The sequence below is a fragment of the Tenrec ecaudatus genome, chromosome 3, assembly GCF_050624435.1.
Source record: "Tenrec ecaudatus isolate mTenEca1 chromosome 3, mTenEca1.hap1, whole genome shotgun sequence".
In the NCBI taxonomy this organism is placed as follows: domain Eukaryota; kingdom Metazoa; phylum Chordata; class Mammalia; order Afrosoricida; family Tenrecidae; genus Tenrec; species Tenrec ecaudatus.
Window position 1 is genome coordinate 155,381,849 of NC_134532.1, and position 19,041 is coordinate 155,400,889.

General features: G+C 38.4%; 1 protein-coding gene across 1 annotated transcript in view; it reads left to right on the forward strand.

Moving 5' to 3' along the window:
• The first annotated feature begins 13,751 nt into the window (after positions 1-13,751).
• LOC142442426 (transmembrane protease serine 11F-like) overlaps positions 13,752-19,041 on the forward strand; it is a 37,203-nt gene continuing 31,913 nt past the window's right edge. The window contains exon 1 of the mRNA XM_075543568.1: positions 13,752-13,942. Coding sequence (XP_075399683.1) covers positions 13,752-13,942 — 191 coding nt within the window. The remainder of the gene's footprint in view (positions 13,943-19,041) is intronic.

Sequence of the window (19,041 nt, forward strand, 5' to 3'; positions counted from 1 at the left end):
ATGAATACTTCCCAAAATGGCATTTTGGGTTCCATTGACTGAATACTACTCCAAGTTAATGAATGATACTAACTATAATATTTCCTTCCCATTGCATATCTACCATATGCCAGGCACCATGTTCAGTACAATTAATGTTATCTCTAAACCTCCTTCAACAATGACCTACGACTCCCTTTCCATCAATGCCAACTTATAACAACCATACAGGACAGAACAGAATTGCTCCCGAACATTCCTGAGACCAGAGTTCTTTAGAGGCGCACACAGGCTTGTCCCTCTCCCATGGAGCCGCTGGTGGGTTTGAAACCCTGACCTTTCGATTCATAGACCAATGCTTGTCATACTTCCCAGTTTAGACAACTGGGAAGAAGGAGAGCCTGCCACTCTCTGAAACTGTCGGGCAATCTGTTTGTGGTGACTTGATCCACTAGGCAAGAATGTCTGAGCTGTCGCCAGAGCAGTCCTAAAATGTTTGTAGAGCGAATGTGCTCCTTGACTCAACGCAAGGGAAGGAGCTATTTCAGAAATCTGAAACTGAGATGAGTGATGACTGTGAGATTAGGTTTATAAACCCTAATTGAAAAGAGTGCAATAGACAGTCAAGTACAGTGAAGGAAAATAAATATTTTCTTTTGGTTTTTATAGTTCTGAGATTTTGTTATGTTACTGTACCATGATCAATACAACAGGCTTTACATAGAGCAGTCTTAAGCTGGTGGACTTAGACCCCAATGCCGGAAAATTAAAATCAGATATAAAAATTATATTGACTTTTGTTACCCCAAGAGTTCATGATATCATTTCCTTGAGGAATGGTTCAAGAGATTTTGCTCTTTATTCCTATCCTTGGATATCTTCTAGAGCTATTTTATTTTTTCAAAGCAAGAAATTCAGGTAAAATTACAGCAAATATTTAACTGGAGGCTGAGGAGAGTTATTGAGATATGATTATTTGTAGAAATCCAGTGGGTTTTGATGAAGACCCATCAGTTTAGTAGCATTTTAATAATAGTAAAAAATGCATACTTGTTACACTCCACCTACACTGTCTTATATTATTTTCACAAAAACTTATGAATTAGAATTATCTCTACCTGCCTCGGAAAAAACATGATTAGCATCTGCTGGAATTTAAAATGGAATAGTTGGGCTGCAGAGTTTATTCTTCTCCCTACCATGTCGTTAGAACTCACATATCTTTTTTTGTTGTTGTTTGTTTGTTTTAAATGTTTTATTAGGGGCTCATACAACTCTTATCACAGTCCATACATATACATACATCAATTGTATAAAGCACATCTGTACATTCTTTGCCCTAATTATTTTCTTTTCTTTCTTTCTTTTTTTTCCCTTTTCTTTTTTTACATTTTATTAGGGACTCATACAACTCTTATCACAATCCATACATATACATACATCAATTGTATAAAGCACATCCATACATTCCCTGCCCCAATCATTCTCAAAGCATTTGCTCTCCACTTAAGCCCTTTGCATCAGGTCCTCTTTTTTTTTCCCCCTCCCACCTCGCTCCCCCCTCCCTCATGTGCCCTTTGTAATTTATACATCGTTATTTTGTCATATCTTGCTCTATCCGGAGTCTCCCTTCCCCCCCTTCTCTGCCGTCCCTCTCCCAGGGAGGAGGTAACATGTGGATCCCTGTAATCAATTCCCCTTTCCAACCCACTCACCCTACACTCTCCCAGCATCGCCCTCACACCCTTGGTCCTGAAGGTATCATCCACCCTGGATTCCCTGTGCCTCAAGCCCTCATATATACCAGTGTACAACCTCTGCCCTATCCAGCCCTGCAAGGTAGAATTCGGATCATGGTAGTTGGGGGGAGGAAGCATCCAGGATCTGGGGGAAAGCTGTGCTCTTCGTCGGTACTACCTTGCACCCTGACTGACCCATCTACTCTCCTAAACCCCTCTATGAGGGGATCTCCAGTGGCCTACACTTGGGCCTTGGGTCTCCACTCTGCACTCCCCCCTTCATTCAATGTGGTATATACACACACACACACACACATATTCTTTTTTTTTTTTTTTGCATGATGCCTTATACCTGGTCCCTTTGGCACCTCGTGATCTCACTGACTGATGTGCTTCTTCCATGTGGGCTTTTTTGCTTCTGAGCTAGATGGCCGCTTGTTCACCTTCAAGCCTTTAAGACCCCAGACACTATCTCTTTTGATAGCCGGGCACCATCAGCTTTCTTCACCACATTTGCTTATGCACCCATTTGTCTTCAGCGATCCTATCATGGAGGTGTGCAGCCAATATGATAATTTTTTAGAACTCACATATCTTAAAGCAACATTTGTTTTTAATGAAAAGGCAACCATAATGGAAGACAGCTCATTCTAGTAATAGAATTCCACTACATTTCTGCTGCTAAATACTGGGAAAGAAGAGTTTGAATCTGAATATTCCTGGAATCCACAGGTTCTTTTGTGCATGAACAACTGCATTTGAAATGATTGTATTGGTTCTCTGTTGCAGTTTCTCTCCATTGACATGCGCATATCATTATATGCATGTGTTTTAATGAAGACTATTAATCCTAGTTAGACCATGTCATTACTTATGACTTATTACTAACAATAGCCATTCCCCAAACTGGAGGATTTGGGCAAGAGGAAGGGAGGCATATGTTCAAACAGAATATCCAATGTGAATCTATGTTCTAGTTTGAATACAAATTAAGGTAACACAGTGTAAGTCATAAAAGAATTTCCCCCGAGGACAACTGTGAGCAAGTACAGTGTACTGGAGGTACCTTATGTTTCGTTATTTACATGTCTTTCCTCCAAGTAGAGTCAGATATTTAAATCCTCATCTTGATGCTAATATATTAACTTTACCCTTTTAAAATTAATTGCATGATATTTCCTTATCACATTTGATAACATTATGAATAAATAGAAATATGCCCCAAAAGAAAGTCATGTCAGACTGACCAGAAAGATTTAAATAAAATCATACACACTTTATGAGTGAATGTTTATCCAGTTTTGTAAAATAAGTTTTCTTTTGTACTTCAACACTTGACTAGCTCATCCCTCCTTCCTTTGGTCTTACTGAGTTAAGCTAACAGCCCATAAATTCTTGAATCTCTGTTTATAACTTTGAAAGGCTTGACTTCATTTTGATTTGGTTAATTTTATGAGTCAAGTTGGTTGATTTTAAAATAAAACTAGAGTCCTAAATTCTAAATGAGAAAAGTAGACTAACAAAGTTTTGTATTTATAATTTATATTTACATTTAGATAGAATTCCTATAAACATTTTTCCATTCATGAAAGATCTATAGAAAGTGCTTCCTCAATACATACTTTGGGAAGACCCCCCCCTTCTAAGACAGTAAGGAGATTTAATTCTCAAATTTGGAACACTGGTGGTGGGACTTGGAAAAGCTCATCTGACTTTAATTTATGTGAGACACAGCCCTTGACTGAATGGCTAGTACCTAGTGCTCAGAGCAGTGCAGGGTTCTTAGTATATGCTCATTAAAAGTAGTTAGTGCCTGTAACCCAAGAATTTAAGGCCCAAATCACATGGAGCCCAAAGAAGCAGAGGACAGCTTATCAATGGCCTTGATCTGTCAGCAGGTGAACTAATACGTGCTTACTGCTTCAATGCCCTCCTTGCTTTAGTACAATATGTAGTATTCTGTCAGACCCATGTCTGAAATTGTCAGTAGATATTATTGTAAATTTTGTTTGATCCAAGCTCCCATTTTTTTGTGCCTAAATAGCGTCCTATCACATAAAGAATATGTTCCAGTCAATAATCCATGTATTATAATTTGTAGATAGCCTACACTCATCTAATCTCCCTTTCTCAATTGTGTTCTAATGCATTATCGTGAACTAAATCAATGACACTACAAACGGAAGGACCTTTATGCGACAGGGAGATGACAGATAAGACTCTCTCCCATAAAATGACATGACTGTCACTAAGGTGAGCCAGTGGCAGATAGAATATCGGAATGGATTTGGGCTCATACTTAATCCTAGCTTCAATCTAAGAAGAATTAATTCTCATGATATGGTCCTGCTAAATATTTGCCCTCATGAAGGAAACATGGAACTTATAGGCACTATAGCAAAATGTGGTGAAAAATTAGATGGTGCCAAGCTAGCAGAAAGAATAGTATCTGGAGTCTTAAAGGCTTGTCTTCAAACAAGCAGCCATCTAAGTAAGAAGTCAACTAAGCCCACATGGGAGAACCACACCAACATCTGTGATCCAAGGATTGTAAATGATATAATCAAAATCCAAATTAGGGATTGCTTAAAATTTGAGGTTTTGGTTTTGCAAAAGTCTATGGTTGGCAGTGGAAACCCCAATACATTCCCAGAATCTGTACGTGGAATATGTCTCTGGTGGTTCCCCTCTGACTATAACTGAGGGATGGAAATAATCTGATTATCAGACAGAGTATTGGAGAGATGATTAGAGTGGATTTAAATGATAATCCTGACTCGAATGGTAAAGACTTTGTCTTCTTTCTGATAAATTTTGAGATAGATCTGATTTTTAATATCTTCTATTGTTTGTTTTAAATTGGGACTTATATACGACTAAAAGATTGAATAGTGTTATTGTTAGAGTCATTGACTCTCTGTTATGGATCTTTCTATGTTTTTTAGTATATGAAACTAAGGCTGGGTGAATCTATAGGGACAGTAGTTAGGATAAGGGGTTCCTGGGGGATACATCAGGGAGGGGAGTTAATCAGGAGCTGATATCAAGGAGTACAAAAAGAAAGAAAATGTTTTGAAAATGATCGTGAAGATGATTGTAGAACACTGCTGCTTGATATGACTGAACTATTGAATGGCAGGATGTCTAGATTATAGTCTAATAAAATGATAATGATTTTTAAGAGAAAATAAGAGTTAACCACAACAAAATAAAAAAGACAAATACTGTATAGTCTCACATATGAAATAAACGAACAGATGTGAAAAGAAGAATTGGTGAATGAATCACATGTGAAAGAAGGATCAGATCATTTTATATGCCCCTAAAGCAATGCAAGCAGTGTCACAGATGTGCATTTTAGGAATGCACCCCTAAAAACACCATTAGAGCTACTGCAAGGGGACAGGAGAGGACTGGGGAAGATTGTAGGGAACGGACTGGACGAAGCTCTGCCCAGAAAATGGTACAGGAGATTTCAGTGATTAAAGTAGATGTAACTATAAAGGTACATTTAACTTTGTATCTGTGATTCTATTTAGTTTACTGGAATTCCTGGGTGGAGCAGAACATTAAAGCATTTGCTGTTAACTGAAAGGTTGCAGGTTCGAGCACTTCAGAAGAAAGGTCTGGCAAACTACTTCCAAAAAATCAGCCACTGAAATTCCCATGGCACACAGTTTTCCTCTGACAATACAAGAGTTCTCGGTGAAATCAAGAAAGGAATTAGGAATGTGGGAGGTGAACAAAGGGGCTAGATGACAGAGAGGACTGCAGAGAGTTCTGCCCTGGAGGATGCTCAGGCTTATGCTAAGGAGTTTGTTCTTCAAGGTGAAAGTAAGTAGTGATTTTTGAAAATGAGTGTATTAGAAATCACCAAAGTGATGCAATAGCAAGCTAGCAAAGTTTCCAAGTATATTCCATCCAGAACCGGTCTGATCTTTATTTACCTCTAATCTATATTTAATCTGCATCTATATTTGCTCTTGTATATCTATATAGCTCCAACTCTAGCTCTTTATACATTTACATCTACATCTGTTTATAGCGTCTATATCTATAGCTATATATAATATCACATAAGAATTAATTTGTCAAAAATAATCTATAACCACCTTAAAAATGTTTCCAAACAACGGACCTTCTCACTCCTCACCCTGCTTTGGCTAACATTTTTGTTCTCTTTTTTTTACATGAGATTCTGTCAGCCTTAAACATACCATATTCATGTATTTTGAGTACAATTATTTATGATTCCCTCTCTCCTAACATCCTGGTTCAAGTCACCATCATGTCTCACCTGTTTTCATGGCCCCCTGGACAGCCCTCTTTCACTCCAGAATCTTCTCCACAGGGACAGAGTTTATCTATATTGACCTCCTGTCTTAATCAGGTTAGACGTCAGCAGTCCTGGTCATGGTCTGCTCAATTAGGAACTGGTCTTTGACTAGTCCTCTGGCCTCAACTTCTGGCCGCTCTGCTTGCCACCCTGGCCACACTGGACAGCGGATCCGTTTGCTTTTCTGCAAATATAGTAAGGCCCTTACACGTACTCTCCATTATACTCACACCAGTTTTCCCTCCGGTATCGGCATGGCTCAGTCCTTCATTTTGTTCCCATCTCTGCTTTTATGTCACCTCTGCAGAGAGGTCTCATAGATCACCTTATTTAATTAGCATCTCACCACCCTTCTCTTGGCTCTCTATCTTCTTACCAGACCATTTATGTTTATTCCTGAAAAGAGAGAGAGAGAGACAAGTTGACTCCAACTCTTGCAGAGCTCATGTAGTAAGTGAAATGCTTTGGGGCGGTCCTCTCTCCAGGCTTTTCTTCTGCAGCCCCCGTGGTGGTTGTCAGTTGCTGCTGCATCAGCTCAGACTCCTAGCGACTCTATGAACAACAGAGGGCGGCACTGCCTGGTTGTGTGGCAGTCTCACAATTATGCTTCAGTTTGAGCCCTTTGCTTTAGCCACTGTGCCAAGCCATCCTGTCCACAACCTTCTGTTTCACTGCCTCTCTACTTTACTAAGCATAATGCAATGTCCTTCTCTAAGGACTAGTCTCTCCTGACAACATGTCCAAAGTACTTCAGACGAAGTCTCACCTTTCTTGCCTCTAACAAGCATTCTGGCGATATTTCTTCCAAGTCACATATATAGTCAAGCCTTTTGGCTATCTAAGTATTTATGTGTGTGTGTATATATAGATATTTTATTTCTCACACCTATCTTCTCTACCAGGAGATAATCTCCATAAGAAGAGACTATATCAGTGACTCTCAACCTTCCTAATGCCACGGCCCTTTAGTACAGGTCCTCATGTTGTGGTGACCACCCCAACCATCAAATTATTTCTGTTGCTACTTCATAACTGTAATTTTCATACTGTATTAAATCGGGCAACCCCTGTGAAAGGGTCAGTCAACCCCCAAAGGGTTTGTGACCCACAGGTTGAGAACCGCTGGACTATATCCTTACCAGTGCAAGATCTCTGAAATAGTGTCTGGCACTCAGGAAATATTCAATAAATAAGTGTTGAATTAATGAAATCAAAGGGACTCTTCTTGTTAAAAGACATTGGCAGTCATTTCAACCGCCATTCTTACTGGCATTAAATGAAATCTATATTTTAGTTAGTCATCTATATAACAAAGAAGACCCAGGGCTATATGTATTTTAAACTTTTTATTGTGACTTCTATAAAAGTTTAAACAAACCTTTGAAAAACAGTACATTTCTACTCATACATGCATGGGGTTCTCATGAGTTAGAACTAACTCCCTTGCACTTAGAAAAAAACTGGGTATAACTGGGTTTTGAAAATTATATATTTGGTAGTTTTAGTGGCACAATATGATATGACCTAAACCCAAAGTTTCCAGAGCAGATTAGTTTTCCATTGAACAATTCACACATTTTTGCCTCATATCATTGATTTCAATCCCACAATGCAACATCACTTAATCAGTTGTTCCACTTCTTGCCCATGTTTCTGATATTTTTGAAGAATACAAACAGGCTTAGAAATACTTCTAGTATTTAAAAATAAGAATTTTATCATATTGCTCCTCATGTAACCGCTGTAAGGAGTAGGTCTAATTATCTTCCTTGGTAGCGAGTACAGTATGGGAGGTGGTTGATTCTGATTGTTAACAGGATGGCAGTCATGATTTTGAGGCCAATGATAAAGATTTCACTGCCTATACAGGGACAAATCTTATGCTGGATCTAAACTCATAGGTGTGAGAAAAATATACTAAGGACATTTTTGAAATTATTATTACATAAATGTTGTATGTGATTTTAAATGATATTCAATTATGTAAATAGGATTGAGTAGCATCATCATGCCCTTCTACCCTCTTGCACATTCCAGTTAAGGTGAAGGATACCAGGCAATTTCTGCCCACACAGTGTAACTTTGCTCTTCCTTGTCTTTCACCTGCCAAACCAGTCATTGATAGCTGATAGGATGCCGAGTCATCTGACTAATTCATACTTAAAATTCTCCCAGTACCCTATCATATTACCAATTTTTAATACGTGTGAAGTCACTTAACATCATGACCTTCACGAGGTCTATTCTTAAGACCTTTTGGACAAAGCTAAGGCTATTCGGTTACAATTCTTTTTGTTCATGTCTTTGAAACTCTAAGGAAGGCCAAAGTGAATTTTGCTTCATCATGAAAATACAAGTGTCATCACAGCTTGCTTGACTGCATCATTTTACATGCCACACCATCAGCTACTCCCTTTTACTACCCACCATTGCCAGTCTTCTCTGACTCATGCTTTCGAGTATTGCCAAATCTTTCCAAAGGAATTTTTTGAAGGTCAGACTAAATTAAATGAAATTCAACTATTTATATCATTAAAATCTCCCCCAAATCCTCCTAAAGTATGCTCATTTTCTATACAAAATGTGAAATTTAATTTATTTGGGAAATTTTATCACCTTTTTCAAATGGTAGTGAAAACTACTGTTCATCAGTGGAGATCTCTTTGACTTGCAAATATAAACTTAGCAAGATGCTTACATAAATAAGAAGTTCTACTCTAAGTCAGAACCAAAGATGTGGAAAATTTTTAGCCAGTGTTATGTGACCAGAGAACCTTGTTTAGCCTTTAAGGGCCAGTCTGACTATAATATCTTAGAAATATTTCCTGTACTCACTTTGACCTTTTCCCCAAGAGCTTTTATCATGGAAATTTTCCATGTTTTCCTATTACTGTGCTTGGTATTTTTATTATTTTCCCCAATGACACTATATTCATTTTATCCTTTATACCTTTATTTTATACATATGAGCTTATTGAATGACACCTCATGTATTTTAAATATTTTAAAATAGACTTTATGTTTGTCATATGATAGACACACAAGAACTGGTTCTTACATAGTTTTGAACTGGGTATAACAAATGCATAGCAATTTTTCTGCTGACCAGACCATGGGTCATAGGGCTCTACATTGTACTCCATGTTACTCTAGGGTTGGTGTCACCTAGCTTGGTAACTCCTGGTGTCACACCACCCAGTACCACCTTTCAATCTACTTCTGTAAAAACAAAACCAACCTTTAGCAAACAATGCATTTCTCCTCTGCAGCGCATGAGGCTGCCACAAGCCAGAACTGACACCAGGACACTGAAAGAAACTGGTGATATTTGTGGTTTGAAAATCAGATATTTGGCAGTTTTAGAAGAACAACCTAATATGATTTAAAAACCAACACTTACATGTATGAAAGCTAGTTAATCAGCTTACAGAAACAGAATTAGCCAATTTATGGTAAACCAGAATTTCAGGAGAACTAAAGCTAAGACAGACTAAGAAGGTCCGGGTTTTCTGCCTTGTAAGTAAATGTAACAGCACATTGCCTGATGCATTGCCTCTCTGGTCGAAAGGCACGCGACATAAAACTGGAAAGATCTGCTTCCGTTAAGTAGGGTTGACTTTAATGACACAGAGGTAGTAAAGGTCTTGATACCTTCATTTGCTGGTGACGCATTATTCAAAATGGAAAGAAACAGCTGCAAACTTAACATTTGTGTCAAAATGTACAATGAATGAAGTATTGATTGAGGAATATTTGAATATGAAAAATGAAATGGGATGCTTCAATACTAACAACCTAGGCATTAGTCACCTTACATGGACTGCTAGTGACCATTTTAAATCGGAAACTGATGTAGTCTTTTCTGCTGGAAATGAGAAGTTAAGAGGAATAACATCACATTTGTCATCCAAAGGAACATTTCATATTCTATCCTGAAGTATAACACTGTCAGTGATACGATAATTTCCATATACTGACAAGGAAAACCTGTTAATATGACTTTTATTAAAGTGTATACACCAAACATGAATGAAAAGATGAAGTAACTGGGGATTTTTTTACTAGCTTCAACAGTCTGAAAATGACCAAACACGCAGTACAGGTGCAGTGATAATTCCTGTTGTTGCTGTTGTTGAGTTGGCTCTGAACCATAACGGCTCTATGTACAACAGAACAACACGGACAGATCCCTGGATCAGCACAACTGTTCCTGCAATGGAATCCATTGTTGCAGAACCTTTGCCAGTGCCGCTCTTCAAGGACCTTCCTCTTTTGTGCTGCTCCTCCACTGGACCAAACATGATGTTCTTCTCCAGGGACTGGTCTTTCCGGTTAATATGCCAAAGTGTGTAAGATCAAGTTGCGCCATCCTTGCCTCTAAGGAGCACTCTGGCTGTACATCTAACAATACACAGGGGTCTATGTTTTTGGAAATCACATGGTGCTTTCAATATTCAGTATTCAAATATCAAATACGCTGATTCTTCTATGGTCCTCCTTAGTCAATGTCCAACTCTCACATTCATATGATGCAATGGGGAATACCCAAGGCCTGGACTAGGCACACCTAGTTCTCAAAGTAACATTCTTGCTCTTCAAAATTCTAAAGAAGTCCTGTGCAGAAGATTTACCTAATTTAACTTGTCTTTGATCTCTGCTTCCATGAGCATTGATTGTGGATCCAAGTAAGACAAAAATCCTTGACAACTTCCACCTTCTCTCCATAATCATGGAGTTCCCTATTGGTCTAGTTGTGAGAATTTTAGTCATCCTTACATTGAGTTGTGATCCACACTGATGGCTAAAATCCTTTTAAAAATTATTATTTGGGAGTTAATACATATGTAATTCCATAGTTTAATCACATCAAGCAGAATTGTAAAATTGCTAGCACAGTTTCCGAACATTCATTTTCTTCCTGAGCTCCTGGACATTGTCTCCTTTTTACCCCTCCCCTACTCTGTGCCCCCCCACCCCAAAACCCTTGTTCTACTTGCTGTACCCATAGGTTCATCAATTCTGGGTTTCGTATACTGAAACACAGAGAAACATATAACAGAACATCACGAGGGTAACCTCCAAAGACATAACACTTCTGCGATACACCCTAATATGAACAAACATAAACAAAACAGAACAAATAAAAACTACAGACAATGTTGAAAACCAGATCAGATCCAGCATGCGACAAAGGGTGTGTCAACTAACAAAGTTTTAATTGTTCAAGTCAGGTTTTTGCCTTAATCTTCTTTGACCTTCATTAGCAAGTACTTCACGTCCTCCTCGCTTTCAGCAAGTAAGGTTGTGCATCTGCATAGCACAGGGTGTTAATAAGCCTTCCTCCAATCTTGACGCCACACTACTCTTCATTTAATCCTGTCTCTGATGATTTGGTCAACATACAGAGTGAACAAGTCTGGTGAGAGAACTCAACCCTGATGCACACCTTTCCAGATTTAAAAAAAAATGCAGTATTCCCTTAGTTTGTTCTCACACCTGCCTTTTGATCCATGTACAGGTTCCAAATGAGCACAGTGAAGTGTTCTGGAATTTCCATTCTTCTCAACAGTGTTCACAGTTTATTATGACCCACACAATCGAATGTTTATGCATAACCAATGAAACACAAGTAAACGTTTTTCTGGTATTCTCTGCTTTGAGCCAAGATAGATCTGGCATCAGTAATGACAGCCCTGTTCCATATCTTTTTCTGAATCTGGCCTCAACTTCTGGCAGTTTCCCGTCAATATTTTGTTGCAACTGTTGTTGAATGAACTTACGTGATCATTTACTTGTGTACAATATCAATGATATCATTCTGTACTCTGAGCATCCTGTTGGATCACCTTTCCTTGGAATGGGCACAAATATGCATCTCTCCCTGTCAGTTGGCCAGGTAGCTGTCTTCCATATTTCCTGGCATAGACCAGTAAGTCCTTGCAGTCCTTCTTCAAGCCTTCTGAAACGTTTCAATGGGTATTCATTCCAAAATGAATGGAGCCTTGTTTTTGGCTAAGGCATTCAGTGGAGTGTGAATTTCTTCCTTCAGCACCATTGGTTCTTGCCTATATGTTCCCTCATACGTTACCTCCACTTGGCTGTCAGTTTGTCATGCTGTGGTGGCTTGAGTGGTGCTGTAATATGGGAAGCTATATTGCTTGTATTTCAATGCCAACAGGGTCACCCAAAGTGAGCCGGTTTCAGCTGAGCTTCCAGACTAAGTACAGACAGCACAGAAGGACTCAGATCCCTACCTAGAAGGAACAGGCTGCTGAAAACCTTATGCATAGCTTCAAAGCATTTTAAAATATGAATAATTACTAGTAAGTAGAATTTTAAATTCAGAAATAAAGAAGCAGCATCAATATAATTTGAAAAGTGCAATTGGTGATAAACAGTGCAGGAGATGGAACAATTGGATTTTGTAAGACCAATGATGATTTCATTGCAAATGCTTTGTACACACATGCACAACGGCAATGTATTTATACCAAATTGTGGAAAGAGGTGGTGATCAATATCATCAGTCAGAACAAGGCCTGGAGCTCACTATGGGACAAATAATCAATTGCACATATGCAAGTTCCAGTCAAGGCTGAAAAAAGCTGAAACAAATCGAGGAGAACCCAACAATGACTTTGAGTATATTTCATGGTTTAGAGACAATTCCAGGAACAGAGCGGATACATTGAAATGAATGACTAAAGACCAGAGAAGTTGTAAGATGACATCAAGAACACGATACACAAAGAAAGAAAAGGCTCAATTTTAAAATGGGGGAGAAATAAGACAAAAATGGGTTTTAGAAGCGACTTGGAAACTTGCTCTTGAATGTAGGGTATCTAAAGCGAATGGAAGTCAGGAAGGAATAAAAGCAAAATCGAAACTGGGGGGGGGGATGACGCCTCAAGTTACCATATTGAAGGTTTCTAGGGGCAAAATGTTAATCAAGTAGAAAATATATGATTGAGTCAATCATACTGAAAGAAAAAAGAAAACCAGAGGCACTGAAGGCCTTGGTAGAAAATAAGGCTCCAGGAAGTGATGGAGTCTTACTTGAGACTTTCAACCACGGACCCAAGGGCTGGAAGCGCTCACTTGTCTCTGCCCCAGAACGTTGGAAGTCAATTGACTGGATGGGATCCATGCTGTGCCCATTTCAAAGAAAGGTTATTCAGAGGATGTGAAGAATATCCTTATTTCCACACCGAGGAAATGGCATGGGGGCCACTTCTGACCTCATCTGGCTATAATAGGGAGGAGAATCCATCTCTATAGTAATCCAAGGTCCATTGCTACAAAGCAGACATAGCTCCACCCTTCACCCTTCTTTTCCCCATTCAGACACCAATCATCCCCAAGGGCATTTGTCTTCTCTGCTGGGATTCTATTGCAATGGCTGCACAGAAGTCACAGACAATACTCATGAAGATACTAGGGAAGGTGTCACGTCAGGATAAGAAGCAGAAAGGATACGGTTTGGTCCACACTGATGCTTCCCTTCAGCCAAGTCTCTCTTTTGTCCATAGCCTCTCAGCCACATGATCACTTGACCTCTGTCCTTTTCTGTGACCACTCACTACTATACCTCACACTCTCAAGGTCTCTGGCCTCACCGCTACAGAGAGCTTGAGGCTTGTGGTCTGGTACTTGGGATCTCAGTATGACATGGCTCTCTTCAGGCACTGATCGCAGACATGCTCAGCTGGTGGATCGTCATTCTTGATGGTCCCAGGAATCTTTCTCGCTGTTTCTCAGATGACTTTCTTGTAGACAGAGGAATGGCAAAACTGACTAATCCTTCCACTGGCATCCTCTACTCCTTATTGGAGGAAGGCTTATTTTACATCTGCGATGATTTGCTGGTCATAAGTGAGAAGGACATGAAGTACTTGCTGATAAAAATCAAGTGTTGAAGGCTTTCGTATGGATTTCAACTCAATGTAAAAATAATCAAAATCTTCACCACTGTACTAATAGGTGATATTGTGATACACCGAGAAAAGGTTGAAGTTGTCCAGGATTTTGTCTTACTTGGATCCACAATCAGTGCTAATGGAAGCAGAGCCAAGAGACCAGACAAAGTATTGCATCGGATAAACCTACTTCACAAGACCTCTGAGATATTGAAAAGCAGGGAGGTCACTTTAGGACTAAGGCATGCCTGACCAGGGTATTGTCAATCACCTAATAGGCATGTGAAAATTGAACACTGAAGAAGGAATTATGGTTCTGAAGACTATTGTGTTAGTCCGGGTTGAGTAGACAAACAAATCCAGAGACACTCATAGGTGTGTAAGAGAGAGTTTTATATCAAAGAGTAATTGAATCTTAAGAAAACATCCCAACCCCATCCAGATCAAGTCTATAAGTCCGATATTAGCCCATATGTCCAATACCAGTCTATAAATTCTTCTTCAGACTCACACAACACATGCAATGAGGCAGAATGAAGAAAGATCACAAGCCGGTGGGTGGAAAGTCCTGTGGGTTCAATGGCAGTGGACACATCTCCAGGGCTCTGGTTGCCCTCAGTGTGGCTCCATGTGGGTGGTCAACAGGAATTTGGAGCAGAGAGAGTCTGTACATCCCACCTCCAGGAAGGAAGACAGAAAATTCCCAGAATCCTCAGAAGGCCATGCCCACACAGAAGCATCATTGGCTATGACCTGCTTGACAGACTAGACTCCACCCTTTCACTCAAATTGACAGGAGATGATGAAACGACCACAAGTATTAAAGTGAAGACCATAGGCTTTCAAAATAGGCAAACAAATTTGCCTTGGAAGAAGCACAGCCAGAATGCTGCTTAGAGGCAAGGGAGGCGATCCTTTGCCTCACATACCTGGGACATGTCAGAAAAGCCTAGCTCTGGCAAAGGTTATCATTCTTGGTAAATTAGAAGGGCAGCAAAAAAGAGAGAGGTTCCCAACAAGCTGGGTGAACATAGTGGCTGCATCGATGAGCTCAAAAATTAAAAAATATTGTGACGATGACAGCCGACAGAGCACCGTTTTGTTCTGTTGTACACAGGGTCAGTAAGAGTTGGAGCCAACTCAAGGGCACCCCACAAGAACAAAACCACCTTCTTTTCATGGCCTCACCCAATTGTTTATGGGAGTTATTGAGAAATAGAAGAGTCATGAGCAATTAATTTCAATTCACCACACACACATACATAAATCTTTTTCCTTGATAATTCAAATGTGCCTGTCTCAATACACTGACAGGGACTGATAGTATTTCATGGGCTGTCATGGTTCTTGGCTGAAAGCAGAGAACACCAGGAGGAGGTCTACCTGTATGTTATTGACTATGGAAAGGCTTCAACTGTTTGGACCATGAACTCTGAAAAACATTGCAAAGTATGGGGATTCAAGAACATTTAATTGTGCTTTGGGGGAACCTGAGCATAGACTAAGAGAGTTATTGGAACAGAACAAAAGGATACTATATTGTTTAAAATCAGGATAGTGTGAGTCAGGGTCATTGTCCCCTTTTACCATATATTTAACCTAGTTAGCTCAATAAATAATCCGATAGACGGGACTAGATGAAGAAGAACACAGCATCAAGACCAGACAAGGACTTGTTAACCTGTGAGACACAGGTTAAGATGGCACAACACTGTTTGCTACAAATGAAGAGGACTTGAAACACTTTCTGATGAAAGTCAACCTAAAGGAAACATAAAGGAAACCTAAAGTCAACATAAAGGAAACAAAAATTCCCACAATTGCACTGAAAACAACATTTTGATAAATGAAGAAATTTATGAAATTTTATGAAAATTTCAAAGTCGTTATTTTACTTGGATCCACCATTTTTACTCGGCAAATTAGTTGTAAATAACCTCTTTAAAGTGTTATAAAGCAAAGATGCCACTTTAAAGATTAAGATGTGCCTGACCCAAGCCATGATAAATTGTTTCATATGCACATGAAAGCTGAACAATGAACAGGGAAGCCTGACATAGAATTTATAGCTTTGAATGATGGTGTTGGCAAAGAATGGCAAATATAACCTGTGTTCCCAGAAGAATGAATAAATCTGTCTTGGAAGAAGTACAGCCAAAATGGTCCTAGAAGTGAGTATGGCGACACTAAGTCTCACTTATGTTGAGCTTGTCCGGAAAGACCTCTCCCTAGAGAAGGACCTCATGCTTCCTGGAATAGAGGCTGGATAAAAAGGGGATTACTTTCAAAGGAGTGGTTTGACACAGAGCTTGCAACTATTGTGAGGGCAGCACAGGACCTGGGAGTGTTTTGTTCTACTGTATGCAGGGCCACGATGAGTTGGAATTGATTCAATGGCACCTAAAACAACATTATTAGGGTGATATCACATCAAGAAGGAGCCCTGGTGGTGTAGTGGGTTACATGTTAGGTTACTAACACCTGGGCAGGAGTTCAAATCCACTGAAGAAACTCAGAACTCTACTGTAGAAAGATGAGCTTCATGCTCCTGTAAAGATTTCCAGCCTCAGAAATGCCAGAGAGCATGTTTTGTCTGCCCTATATGGTTGGTATTACACAGAATTGCCTCGATCCCAGTGAGTTTGTTTCTGTTTTTGTTATCATGTTAAACAAAAGGTTGTCAGAAAGAAACATGCCTGAATGTGAATTTTGATTTAGCCTTTTCACTGATTTCATCTAGTAATAATATTGCCTAAAGAAAATTTAGTAAATTGGTTTGGTATTAAGGAAGTTTACTCAAGTCTGAAGACATGTCTCCTACTGTGTAATTATTTTAGACATTGCTATAATTTACTTAAACCATATATGCTTAAGACTCATGTTTACCATCTTAAAATGATACAAATAAATTAATTTATAGAATTTCAAAATAATTTGGACAACAGCAGACAATCTGATATATATTGATCATAATATTTTGCAATTAATTATTTTTGTCTTGTTCAAATATACTGTGATTTTTCATATGCATTTATACTGCAATAAACCCACATTTCACTGGATTTTGGAAAACTGAGTTCCACAGGTTCTTACCTAAGGATAAATAATCTGAAAGATATACTTAACTTGGGTCAGAAAGACACAATGTCTTAATTTTAGTAACAATTCCCCTATTGTGTTTAGCTGAGAACATAATAGGTACTCATACGATTGATGCATTAATCTATAATGGAAGTGGCCAACTACTATATAGCTCTACTTGAACTTCATAGTAGTTATAGCTCCACTTAAATTGATGTAAAACCCTACGTTTTAAGAAAGGTCAATGAAGGAAACTAGAAAAGAACCCTACTTTGATTGATTGCTTCAATTCTTAATAATATAGCTTACTAATAGTTTACATCTAAAGTAGCTTAATATAAACACATAACACGATCATTGAGTCAATTCTGATTTAAAATAACCTCATGCATTACAGAATAGAGCTGCTACCTGGGGTTTTCTTAGCTGTAATCTTTATGGAATTAGATTATCAGGCCTTACCGAAACCATACTGTCTGTATCACACAGAGACCTGACCTTGTTCTAGTTGCCCCCTAATGAACATTGTCATATATCCTGTAAGCCATCTTTAAAATAAATAATCATAAACTTCATCATAACCAGTTATTGAGAGGAGACAGGCTTTCTCACCTTCCTACTTAGGTATGATTAACTTGCTTATCATCAAGAACCTGCCTCTAGAAAAGGATGTAGTTGTCAGGTTCAATTGCCAATTTACTGTATGTAGGGAGGAAATTATAAAGTGAATTTAGTCTCTGGATCAAAATAATCATGAAAATATCTAGAAAGGATGATGTAGTACTACTCTTTTAAAATGTAATCTGTTTTGTATGACTGTGATAATGTAATTAGTTTCAATAGCTGAGTGAAGTCATAAACATGAAATAGTATATACTTAGACTCAAGAAAAATATAAGAAAGAACAGGTTCCAGGGACCATCAAGTACATTCTTTTTTTTTTTTTTCAAGTACATTCTTTATACTAACGCAATTGAGCTACTTTTCTTCGTAACAAAGTTTAAGTGGGAAAACGGTCATGGATTTACAACTACTTTTCATTGGTCGTTTATTCAATGGCCAGTTCATCCAGCTGGCCAGTAATTTTCCAAAGCTGGTCCTTCACACACTTACTACTGACAGTAACACAGCCCAACCACTCAAGACATGGCAGGATTCTTCTCACACTTCACGTCGTGGCCCAGACACTGTCTTATTCATGCTTTTCAAGTGGTCTCTTTCTATCCAGTCCATACCCCTTATTTTAACTTAATATATCTTCATTTTCTTCATATATCCCTTTATAACTTGTAAGAATCTCTATGCATATTAATTTTATGACTTTTTTCCTCTAGATTATAAGCACTTAAAAAGCAAGGGACATGTAGTTGTAGTTTATTTACTATATATCCAGTATATGCTAGTGTCAAAAATAGAGGGAATTTATGCAATAATTGTTAAATAATGAATAAAAAGTTTTGATTTTTTAAAAAATGTCAGAATTTCTGCTAGCCTTTTTTCTAGACCTAGATATAGACTTAATTTCTTTCTTTTATCATGTGTTCCTTCAAATGATGTGTGAAAGTCAGTACAAAATAGTTCAATAAACTATTCTTTTTCTCAAAGACAATTATAGTTTCTTTCAAGTCCTAGTAATAGAATGTTTTAGATATTATGCAATGATTGACTATCTAACTTTTTGTTTAATACTCACAAAGACTTTGAATAATATTATCAGCCTAATTTAATTTAATAAACTAGGGATTCTTATAATATGAGAGAGACATCAAGAGACATGCCAAAGGGAACAGGGCAATTGCAACCAAACACAGTTGTAACATAGATCTTCTAATGTGAGCAAATAATCAGAAAAGTTGAATTATATGAAGAAGAATGCAGTAAACAAATTGGAGGAAGGCTTATTAACAACTTGCAATATTCAGATGGAAAAACCTTGCTTGATGAAATTGAAGAGGACTTGTAGCCCTTGCAGATGAAGATCGAGCATCGC